Source organism: Syngnathus leptorhynchus, chromosome 7, assembly GCF_054491065.1.
Source record: "Syngnathus leptorhynchus isolate UIUO chromosome 7, UIUO_Slep, whole genome shotgun sequence".
In the NCBI taxonomy this organism is placed as follows: Eukaryota; Metazoa; Chordata; class Actinopteri; order Syngnathiformes; family Syngnathidae; genus Syngnathus; species Syngnathus leptorhynchus.
Window position 1 is genome coordinate 12,599,441 of NC_141201.1, and position 12,472 is coordinate 12,611,912.

The 12,472-nt window shown below is 41.3% G+C and overlaps 1 protein-coding gene across 2 annotated transcripts in view; it reads right to left on the minus strand.

Moving 5' to 3' along the window:
- The window catches only part of brip1 (BRCA1 interacting helicase 1), a 129,910-nt gene that overhangs the window by 77,503 nt on the left and 39,935 nt on the right, over positions 1 to 12,472 (minus strand). For both annotated transcript variants that reach the window (XM_085915845.1, XM_085915844.1), the window contains exons 5-9: positions 4,945 to 5,166; positions 4,591 to 4,790; positions 4,352 to 4,484; positions 688 to 842; positions 250 to 427 (exon numbers count right to left, since the gene is read on the minus strand). In XM_085915845.1, coding sequence (XP_085771971.1) covers positions 250 to 427; positions 688 to 842; positions 4,352 to 4,484; positions 4,591 to 4,790; positions 4,945 to 5,166 — 888 coding nt within the window. The remainder of the gene's footprint in view (positions 1 to 249; positions 428 to 687; positions 843 to 4,351; positions 4,485 to 4,590; positions 4,791 to 4,944; positions 5,167 to 12,472) is intronic.

Below are 12,472 nucleotides of genomic sequence, written 5' to 3' on the forward strand. Positions count from 1 at the left end.
ATTTCGAGTCCCACAATAGTGTGAAGTGCCTTCGCCTTCACACGCAATTTCTCCATAAATTGCCAATTCTAGTTGGAAGCTGTTATTGAAAAGTGTTTCCAAACATTTGACTGGTACTGTATATGCTGGAAAGAACAACAGCTTTTCAGATATCTCCATTTAATATTCATAGCTGTGCTGTATACTTTATCTGTGGTACTTTGAAATGAAATGTAGCAAACATCATACCAAGTACATAGGTAATCTCACCACAGCAGGATTGAGGCACCAGAAATTTAGTGACAGAGATCCAGTCTTCCCTCTGACTCTTGGGTGTTGTGTTTGACCTTGTAGGGCCATGAAGCCCTGCGCGTCACTCCTATTAGACATGTCTTTTCTTATCCAAGAATATGTCTTTTGAAGTACAACTCTGTAGTCTTCAGAATACCTACAAATACCCCCCCACACACACACACACACACGCAAACAAACACACAGGCACGCAAGCAAACACACACACACAGACACAGACACACACATTCAGTCTATGCAATAATACTGAGAACTGGTACCATCAGATTAAAATCACGAGGGACAAGCAGTCCAGTCAATTGCTAAATGGATGGAAATTGTCAGCAATAATAACAATGTGTATCTTATATTTTAAAATTCCATAGATTTGCTTTTATGTTTTGGAATGACTCAAACCTGCAGTTATCTCTGTAGAGAAAGTCAAGAACCATGAAGAGTCCTTTGAGGATACTGGATGATGATGAGCTTATCGTTGGGACTTGCATCATGTTATCTTTGTCATTTATAAATCCTATAATCTCCTCCTTTTCAAGCACTGCAGCCATGTTTTGCTGCAATATATGAAACAAATGTTAATAACAATGCTGTGACCAGTATTATTTCACAGAAAAAACAAAAGTAATTAGCAGCTATGAAGGCCTTCCCCTCCCTTCGGGGTACAGGTACAATGGAATTGAATATTTATTTTGAAACTGGCCCAGGCCGGATTCTAGATTTTGTTAGATGTTCAATAACACATTTTCTTGTCTGTGTGTCTCAAGAAGTAGCCTTTGACAAAACATCACACGCTTGTTTAAACTTTTTTTTTAATTCAATGTTTTACCAGGTAAGCCAATTGAGAACATTTTCTCATTTACAATGGCGACCTGGAGACAAGGTGTGTGAAGTGTCTTGCCCAAGGACACGACATGTGACTGAGACAGAGCTGGGATCGAACCGCCAACCCCCCGGTTACTAAATGACCCAATCTACTGCCTGAGCCACAACCGCCACAGACAGATAATAAATAACAATAAAGCAATTCATTCATTCATTTATAAAGCCTAGACACTCCTCAGCGAAATCATATAACCCTCAAGGAGAAGTACATCAGCTAATAAGTGGTGGTCATTCTGTTAGGTTCAAGATATGGATCCAAGAGACCTTTGGTGCAGGTTTTGGGCTGTTATATATGCGTCCCAGTTTTCATGGACATAAGTGAAACAGAAGTGAAACAGGGCTGTTTGGTTGAATATTTCTTTGGTGTGCTTGTGAGTCTTCTTTTTAAAATCATAAAATACTTTTCCATATTAAATCCATATTGCTTTTCCAGGCCTCATGTGCGTGCAAATTTCATGTGTTCATGAATGTTAGAAACAAACTCAGCATAATTTTTCTTGGCAAACAGCATGTCGCTACAGCAACAACGTTTGACGGAATAAGCTGTGCATATACGTGTCATTTTCAACATCTGAAAATGAAAGTGCCATAGTTTCAAGACAATAAGCAGTATTAGTTGCGGACTTGTCATCTGACTCGTCAATGTGAAGGGATGGAGGAAAGAAAATGCTGCACAGCTGTTAATACGTTGCAGCAAACCACAATGTCTTTACATTTATTAATTTGTGAAGTTCTCACAACGGAGGCTCCATTCCTTCCCCAATCTCACTAATTGTTTGTCAAGCCACATTGTCAGGTCGGCTTCAGCTCTGACAGACGGCTGATATTGGTCTATATCAAATAATCTATTTTGAAACTCGAAGAGCCTTGTTGAAATGACTCATATGTCATAATATGATCATGTGTATGAAGCAAACTTCTGGGTATACACAATGAAGAAAAAGACTGAAAGATGAAGAAAAGAACAGATGGTCGTGTTTAATTTATTAGATAAAAAAAATTCAAAAATTCAGCACACCGTGGTAGCAAACGAGACACCTTGTACGAAGAGCTCTTATCTGAGAATCATGAAAACCTGTCCCGTGTGTTATTGCCTGTGAAATTAATGCCGATACTAAGTCCATCAACAGCCATTTGTGAGAGAGTATTTTCCATTTTGCATGAACCGTGTAAAAACAGTATGCCACGCAAGTCTCCAGGCTGAAACACTGAATACCCTTATGCACATGTACATAAATAAGCAATCAGTATTATCCTTTTGTCCTGAGACAGCAATTTATTTCTGGATGTTTTTGGATATAGTGTGCTCCTCCTTCCCACTCTTATCCATCCCCTGTTCTCTTGCCTTCCCACAGTCCGATCATCTCTGCATCCTCTTCTCCGCCCCTCTACCCTCACCTCATAATCCCACAAAACTCACTATCTCCGACCGCAACATCAAGACAGGAAAACCCACTCACACTGCCAGCTCATATCCTCTGCCCTTCCCTCTGACCCCACCCCCTCCATCTCTGATGACTTTGCCATCGTGCTCAACAACATCCTCTCTGACTCACTTGACTCCCTAGCCCACTGGAAAACTTCCTGTCTCATTCACCAACTCTGCCCCCTGGTACACCCGGAACTCTGTTCCATGAAACAAACTGGCCATCAACTTGAACGGCTCTACAAAAGAACCTTTCTCACAGTCTACGCTGAAGCCTTAAAACAACACATCTCTTCCTACCTTAATGCTTTTCTTGCTGCCAAATCCCCTCACTTCTCATCCCTCATTAACAGTACCAACTGGAATCCCCGCATCCTGTTCTCCACCATCAACAAATTGCTCCAGCCACCGGGCATCAACCCAGCCTCCTCACCCACCCTCTGGAATTCCTTCCTTCTAAGCTTTAACAAGAAAATTGCCCAAAAAGACAGCTTTCTGACCACCACCATCAGTAACTCCTCCTCGCCCATCTCTCCTGAGAGGAGAGTGGAGAATGGGGGTAATGTGTCTAATAGCCCCTTCCTGACTTCTCGCCCTTCCCCTCTCTCACTGCCTTCTCCTCTGTCAACACCTCCCACATCCTGGACATCATCACCGCATCCAAGACAACCAACTACTCTCGACCCCCTTCCAACTACCTTAACTAAGGCCTGCCTCCCCGTCCTCCTTCCTCACCTCAGCACCCTTTATAATCGGTCTCTATCCCTCGGCCACTTTCCCACCGTCTATATATTTGACGCCATCCTCAAAAAGCTCACCCTGGACCCAGTCAACCTCTCCAACTACCGTCCCATCTTCAACCTTTTGTTCTTCTCTAAAACCCTGGAACGCATGGTCTCTGCCCAACTCCACATCCATCTCTAGTCCAACAACCTCTACGAACCCTTCCAGTCTGGATTCCGCCCACTTCACAGCACCAAAACCGCTCATGTTAAAGTCACCGATGATCTCATTTCCGCAGACTCCGGTGCCCTCAACATCCTGCTATTACTCAAACTTAGTGCAGCCTTTGACACTGTGAACCACTCCATCCTTCTTCAAAGGCTGTGCCAACTAGGTATTGAGGGGACTGCACTCGACTGCCTCACCTCCTATCTCACCAACAGGCAACAGTTCGTCTCTCTCTCTCTCTCTCTCTCTCTCTCTCCGGCCACACATCCATCTTCTCTCCAGTCACACAAGGGGGTCCCTCAAGGCTCAGTTCTCGGCCCCCTCTTATTCATCGGCTACCTTTTGCCCCTGGGAGTTTAAGATCAGGGGATGTTGAGAATATTTGTCCATTTTTGAACGTGTGAAGCCCTTTGAAACTTGCCTGTGATTTTGTGCTATACAAATAAACTTGACTTGACTTTGAGGACCTGAGAATAATTTTATTCAATCATATTTTCCCTAACATATCTTTTTCATTACATCTGGTATTTTAGTTTTTTTTTTATTATTATTAGCAACTGCTATAGTTATTATTCCAACTATTATTACAATTTGCAATTATTTTTCCAATGTCCCCTCCATATCATCATCTATAATGATATATGTGAAACTAAACCGACAGACAGTCACAATCACAGATTTATGTTTGATTTATCTGTATACTTTTCATTGTTATTGCTTTGGAAAAACTAAAATTCTCCAAAGCAACCAACAATTGTAAATGCTAAAATGTTATGGTTTCTATGTACAATAATAATGGCATACCTTCAGCATCCGGACATTTTCAGGAGTGATACCCAGGGTGTGGAAAATGCTGAGTATCTCATTTCCATTCCAAACTTTAGATCCATCTTCATATTCCATATGAGACATTAGGCTTTGGCTCTCCCAGATCCAGCTATTCAGACATAAATGCCTCACAATAAGCATAATTTCAAAAAAACTGTCCACAAATGTAGGCCACGGGAAGGCTGGGGGGAAAAAAGGGAAAAAATTACACTTACTTGACTAAACTATAGCAAAAATCCCTAAGAGGCTCGTGTTTTAAACGCCGGATGTTGTTGTTGACCATGCTGTCAAGCTCGTCCCTGCACATCAGCAAACTATTATGGTCTAACATGAAGCTGGCACTTTCCCGAGCACAGTCTTCAATATTATGGGCTTCATCCAGAACTAATATGTGGCCCGCAAGGTTAATCTCCATCTGGTTCACAAGAAAACAATGGATTAGAGAGAGAAGAAAAATGACTGCAATCGTATGCTGCAGTTTTAATTATATTCTACATGCATTAAACATTGCGTACATATTTGCAGCATCACAAATTCCTTTTCTATCAAAGATTTATGCGTTTACTCACACTCTCTCTGATTAGTGGATCTAACAGGTAGTTATAAGGACAGAAGATGATGTCGGAGCCTTTCATAAGTTCACGAGCAGCATAATATGAACATGAATGAAGCCGTTTGCCCAATGAGACCAGGTCTTCAATGTCCCAGGCTTGGTGAATTCCATGGACCAACTGCAATGTGCTCTGGCTGCCCATTTTCTGCACTGCATGGAAGTAATGGCATGATCGTCCCTAAGATGTAAAAACAATATTGTGATACGGACAAGTAAAACATCAATTCTATGGCAAATATGGTGTCATTAATGATCTAATTAAGTAATTATTTAGTCAATGGCAGTGGAATACTACTGCTTGGAGTACAATCATCCTCCACTAACCCCATTGTTTTTCCATCCATCCATTTTCTGTGCCGCTTTGTCCCCACAGGGGTCGCGGGCGTGCTGGAGCCTATCGCAGCCATCATCGGGCAGTTGGCGGGTGACAGGTGACCATGCTGTCAAGCTCGTCCCTGCACATCAGCAAACTATTATGGTCTAACATGAAGCTGGCACATGATTTTGCCCAATGAGACCAGGTCTTCAATGTCCCAGGCTTGGTGAATTCCATGGACCAACTGCAATGTTGTCACCCGCCAACACCCACATAAACAACACTATCCGTTCCGCTTATTTTCACCTTCGTAACATTAATCGCCTCCGCTCATCACTCACCCCATCCAGCGTTGCTATCTTAGTCCACTCACTTGTCACCTCTCGCTTAGATTACTGCAACTCCATCCTTTTTGGTCTCCCTCAAAAACTCCTCCATAAATTGCAACTGGTCCAGAACGCTACTGCTTGCATTGTCACTGGAACCACTGTCTACCATCATATCACTCCCGTTCTACACCAACTTCACTGGCTCCCCATAAAACAGAGCATTGATTATAAAATTCTCCTTCACACATTCAAGGCCATCCATAACCTTGCTCCTCCATACCTGTCAGACCTCCTTCATGTACACAGTCCTACCCGGTCTCTCAGGTCTGCCTCCAGTATCACCCTCACTGTCCCCTCATTTCATCTGTCAACTATGGGGGCCAGAGCCTTCAGTTGCTCTGCCCCTCGCCTCTGGAATTCCCTCCCCCCGGACATCAGAAACATTGACTCCATCGAACTTTTTAAATCTCACCTCAAAACCCACCTGTTTGGGCAGGCATTTGTCTAAGTTTATTGCACTGCTCAAGAGGTCTCTTTGCTTTTGGACTTCTTTTCTTTTAATTGTGTCGATTTTACGTGTGTTCGGCGACCTTGAGTGCCGTGAAAGGCGCCATACAAATGTATTATTATTATTATTATTACCCTGAACTGGTTGCCAGCCAATCGCAGGGCACACAGACACAAACAACCATCCGCACTTGCACTCATACCTAGGGCCAATTTAGAGTTCAATCGGCCTACCAAGGATGTTTTTGCGATGTGGGAGGAAACCTGAGTGCCCGAAGAAAACCCACACGGACACGGGGAGAACATGCAAACTCCACATTGTTTTTCCTTATAGTTTAAAAAGGCTTAAACTCATGAAAAACCTCTGATAATCAGTCATTAAGTAGAAGGCTGCTTCACTAAAAAGGTTTGAGCTCGTTCTGGAACATAGAGGTTACTAGGTTTTATTGAGGCACACGTGATACCCAGTGTAGCTTTATATCGACATTTATTCTCTAACTCTACAACAAGAAAGCGGTTCTGGAGTGGGTTTGCAGTCAGCTGGCCAAGCCAAGAAAGCTCTTTCCTTCATGTCTTAGCAGCAAAAGTTGAAGGAAATATAATGGTACCGTACACTACTGTTATGCCTGATCACTAAGTTTTGGTTTCATGTTAACATCAGGAATGCAATTAAAGCTACAACAGCGGTAATATTAATTATTCAACGACTACGTAACTGCCTCTGACAACTGCCTCATTTCCCTCATATATATTGGTTCAATTGATAATCTCACACCTGATTCCAATGTCGCATCTGCTTGTGGATTTTTGATGAGCAGCAAAATTCATGCTGCAGAGATACTTTTATGATCTGTTTGGGAGGCTATTTTTTACTCCGTTCAATTTTCTCCGTTTTCTATTCTGTATTTTTATCTATTACATCACATCCGTTGGGATGGGACAAACCAAACAAGGTAATGGATGATGCCAAACGGTTTCGCAAATCTGCCATGTTTATTACTCGGAGAGACTTTTGCAGTCCAAACAACTCAAGGATGCCAAAGTGGAGCGATCAAAATGTTGGATGCATCAATTCACACAAATCATTGCACCGTCCCCCAACATAGGAACCTCAAAGAAGTGCCAAGTGAAATTTCATTTTTCAAGCAGTGTTCCCACGTCTGTGGACAAAGTCCTGCTTGTTCAAGGACGAGCGTTTCAGGACTCTTTTGCCAGTATAGAGAAGAATTCACCGAAAGACTTCGTTTCATTGATGGTTCAGTTTCTTTAATCTATGGAAATGACAGACACAGTAAAGCGGTAAACTTGAGATGAACCAAAAATAATAAACTGTATTTCACTTTAATAATATTGCATGTCTATGCACTTGTTTTATGTATTTTGAGTACCAAATTTTTTGGGCTAAGTCGCGTTTTTTTTCTTTGTTTGGGTGGGGGGGGCGACTTATACTGAGGAGCGACTTATATGTGAATTTTTTCACTAATTTTCAAAATAAAAAAAAAATATAAAAAAAAGGGGGGGGGGGGCACGAGAAACGAACCGCGATGTAGCAAGGGAATGCCGCAATTTGAATTTCAAGTGACGTCAGGGTGCGGCGGTTGTTTACTTAAAGGACAAAGATTCGATCGCGGGATAACGAAGATGATGAAGGGCCACGTGTACTACCAGCATCATTAGCAGCTGTGTTTGTAAGTGACACGGAGGACAAAGAGTTTGAAGGATTTAATGATTTGGAGTGACACCGAAGGTTTGAAAAACTATTATGGCTTTTACGCACGCCCGGTCCGACTCGACGGAGCTCTCTTTCACCTCCATGGATGGAAGTTGGGACATGGCTTCTACGCACGCCCGGTCCTATTCTATGGCGCTCTCTTTCACTTCTGTGGCTGGAAATGCCACCTCCGGGGATGGAAGTCCACACCGTCGGACGCCAGGAAGTCCACACCGGTGTTGAAATAATCTCGGGGGAAGCCTTGGCCTGCCAGACCAGGAGGCCTTATCTTTTACGAGTTTACGACTCTCCTTTGAACTAAGTACTACCTATTCAGTTCAGGGAATGTCTTTTGATCCCCGTCAGCCTTATGTATCCTTCCTGTCCTTATGTTACTTTTGTGTTTGTTTTGTAAGAGGCCTTCACTAACAATGAGCAGAGCTTCTTTGCATAGGCGAAATGTTCTTTGTTTAGTTTAAAGGGACTTCATTCCTTTTAGTTAACTGTAGCCTTGATTCATAGATTGTAATTTATCGGAACTGTTTTTCTTTGTTAAATGTTATATACAGTTTGGAGTAGTCTCATATAAGTTGTCCCATATTTACTCAATGTTCGTTTAATGAACTGTATACCAGTTACCTGACATTTACTTAATATGTGTTGAAATGTTTAGGTAGGACTAGAATCTAGTCACTAGATATTCATTATTATTGTGTTGTGTTAGTTTACTAAGAAGATAAACTTAGACAGGGTTTAGTTGCATTGTTCCACAGGTAAGCGGCATTCAACGTGCTTCAAGTTATCTGATCACAGTCGAGGAGGAGTCGGCCACCCATGGAGAAGACAACTGGTTGAGGGAAGAGAACAGACTCTGCAATCCCAATGCGGGGGTCGAGGGCCGACAAGTGCTAAATCACACCACGCTACATTCCTTAGCTAATCAGCGTTGCTACAACCACTATCTCCCCTCCCTTTAGTGTAGCAACGCCTTTGTAACCAGGGCAACCAAAACATTAAAAAGAGGAGCACGTGGAGGAGGAACTCAGAACTGATGGAGGTTGTAACTGAGCTTCCTATCTCTATCGTTCTCCTCGTGAGTAAACTCATCCTGGTTGTCCTCTCTTCGTTCCAGCATGTGATTTAATGTCTGATCATACTTAGACCTGATAGCCGGTGCTTGGGGCCGCGTGGCGGTAAACTATTTATGTTATATAATAAATATTTTATTTTGTGTAGAAACTTGTATATGTTTTTATCATTACAGTTCAGTAGTTGTTGCCTCGTTGAACTCTTGTTTTGTTAAATAAAGAGCCGTTTACCAAACCCACGTCTTTGCTTGTACTTTGTTAACGCTACAATATAGTTATATACTGGATCTGTGGAATAACGACGTGGCTGACGTCAGGGCGCACGTGCGGCGTTGTTGACAAAGGACGAGGAATATGATTAATGGATTTAATGATTTGGAGTGACACAAGGTTTCATAATATTTTTGTAATACGATAGTTATTTGAAATATACTTTATATATCGTTATATGGGTCTGTGGAATAATTAGAAATGCAATTTATGAGTCCGACGTCAGAGGCACATATGCGGCATTGTTTACATAAAGGACGATTGATAGATTTCATGAATTGGAGTGACACAGACTGTTTTATAAACGTGTTATTTATGTAATAGTTATTAGAATACCTCTGAATGTTACGTCAGACCCGTTCTCAGCTCTTTGCTTTGTTTTTATGTCACGTTAGCATGCCTATCATTTAGCCTGTTGTTGCTCGTTCATGTCTGTTCTTGGTGTTGGATTTTGTCGAATAAATTTCCCCCAAAATGCGACCTATAGCCCGGAGCGACTTATATGTTTTTTTCACGTTATTGTTCATTTTACGGCTAATGCGACTTATATTCCGGAGCAACTTTTAGTCTGAAAAATACGGTAGTTGTACCAGATGAATTGCATCAAAGGTGCTGTTTTATTCTTGGGGAACACAATAATCTGTTAAATGCATTAGTCAGCTTCTCGCTATCACTAGCGCTTGTTTACAAGAAGTGTTTGTAAATATTGTGAGGGGATTTATTTTGTTACGTGTCATGTATGTATGGACAATTCTTCTGCCGTTGACATCTTTTAATCAATCAAAAGGTTTGCGGTGCAAGTAAACGCTACCTCGGCTATAACTACAAATGTGTCTACCGGAAAGGGAGATGGACATCTTGCTGCCTACAGGGACTGTGGTGTGAAGTTTCTCATTTGCATTTGAAGAGACCGCACCATAACGGTTTGCTCTGAGCAGCACCTCAGAACAAGTACAAAAGAGGGACCTGTGATGTTATCAAAACGAGGAATTTTGACAAAAGCATCGCTGTTCCACTTTATATAGACCACAAATGAATGAGTGAAATGTGGAACAGGAGAATTTATCACTGTCCTACCGAATTTAAACTCGTCCGACGAGGCTTACTCCCTGGTACACGGATGAAACTCGCACATTTAAACAATTGCGCAGGAAGCTTGAGCGCAAAGGGTGTGTAACTAACCATGAGGTATTCTGTCAGGCATGGTGTGACAGCCTGCTGAAATTCAAAGCAGCGCTCGCTTTGGCAAAAACTAATTATTTCTCTTGAATTATCAGTCTCAATAAAAACAACCCTAAATACTAACAACAGCAGCAGACCTTCGACCGTTCTCCCCACTCAGCTGACAATTTGATGGAATTCTTCACTCAGAAGATTCAGTCCATTAGGGATGAGATCACAAAGACTGTTCCAACAACCCAGTCAAGAACTGCAATTACGGAAGTTAAAAGAAACAAGGCCTCTCACATTTTAAAAATGTGTCCCTTGAAACTCCTACACAACTGTATGGCAAATGTATGGGAAAACAAATGTATGGCAAAACCAACAACTTTCTTACTCAAACCGCTAGTTGGCAAACCCGTTGAAGAATTCTTTCTATGATTATTTTTTAATTATAGGCTGGCGTCAAATCTCCCATTCATTGCAAAAATTCCCCCTAAAAGTCTTGGTGCAACAACTTAATGATTATATAGTTGCTAACAATCGATTTAAACCTGGTTTCAGAGCTGACCACTCTACTGAGACAACCCTTGCTAAAGCTTCTCCAACCTACCTACGAACTCTGACACCTCATCAATACTATTGTTACTCAATCTTAGTGCTGCTTTTGACACTGCCAATCATAACATACTATTAGATTTCTTTACAATGTGCATTGATATTTCAGGTCAGCACTTTCCTGGTGTGGTCTACGGCAACACAACCTCTGAGCTTAATGTGACATGGTGTCCGGCAGAAATCCGTTCTTGGACCTTTTCTGTTATGTTTTGACATGCTTCCACTTGTTGGCATTATACGTCAATATAAGATTTCATTGTTATGCCCACAATACCCAATTATGCCACAGGAAATGACAAATCCACAGGATTGCTGTAAGCATGAGGCACGTCTTGCTGGGATTAAATAATGAATGTTTCGCAATTTCTTATTTCTTAACTGAGATAAAACCAAGATGTTGAGAATTGGCTCAACATCGGCACCAATTTAAGGACACTGTAAGTCTTGAAAATGTACCCAAAGTTATTCAGTAATAAATTTCGGTGTTTGACCAAACACTCCTTTCAAAAACGCATTATAAACATTACTGGAATGACGTTTTTAGCAACATACATTTCTCCTTATCAGTATTGGCACCCCTTCATATTTTACATACATTCATTTTCTGAATACATTGACAGAAAGCTTTAATTTTGTCTCATCCGTCCCAAAAACATTTTCCCCAAAGAATTGTGGTTTGTCCAGGTACTCCTTAGCGAAGTTTAGTCATTGCTTTGTCCATGATGCCTGGCTTGGTTCAGTGTGCTGCGTATGGTACATGTCGAAAGCATGATACCAGACTTTTCCAGGTTGGTCTTCAGGACTGGATGTTTCCTGTGGTGTTTTTCAAGCATTTGCATCAAACGTCTTTTTTTTTTTCTCTTTCTCCCTCATCCAGGGAGGTTTTTTTGAAAATGGCTATATACATGGTCTTGTATTCAGAAATTATAGCACTTCTGATGTCCTCAGACAGCTTCTTTGCTTTCAAAATTGTGATAAAGCAAAAAAAAAGAACAGATTGTTTTTCGTCATTTGTTGGTTGATTCATGTCCCATGGGCACGGACAATTTAGAATAAGATATTCTCATTAGTAATTTACCAAAGGAGCGTCACAATATGTTCCCATACTGATTTACAAGCAAGGTTGCCAATACTGAGTGACACAGCACATTGAGTTTTCTATTTTTCTCTCATTGTTTATTGTTTTGAATGGCCGTTTGTCATTTGCTCTTTCATAAAAAAACACAAGTTCTCTATATAAAAGAAAATGTTTCCCTTGATAATTTTTTTCCAGAAAATAGTCCACATTATGTACTGCATGCGTCCTAATAATGGTGAGCATGACTGTTTTGCCAGGTCTGATGTGTCGGCAAAATGTTATGAGTTTGTGTGCATGTTTAGATCCTCAAAATCAGTCGTCAGCTATTCCATGGCGGAATCCATCTCCAGGTTTACCATCATGTAATAGTATAATAGTGAATATAAACGATCAAGTTTCTTCACCA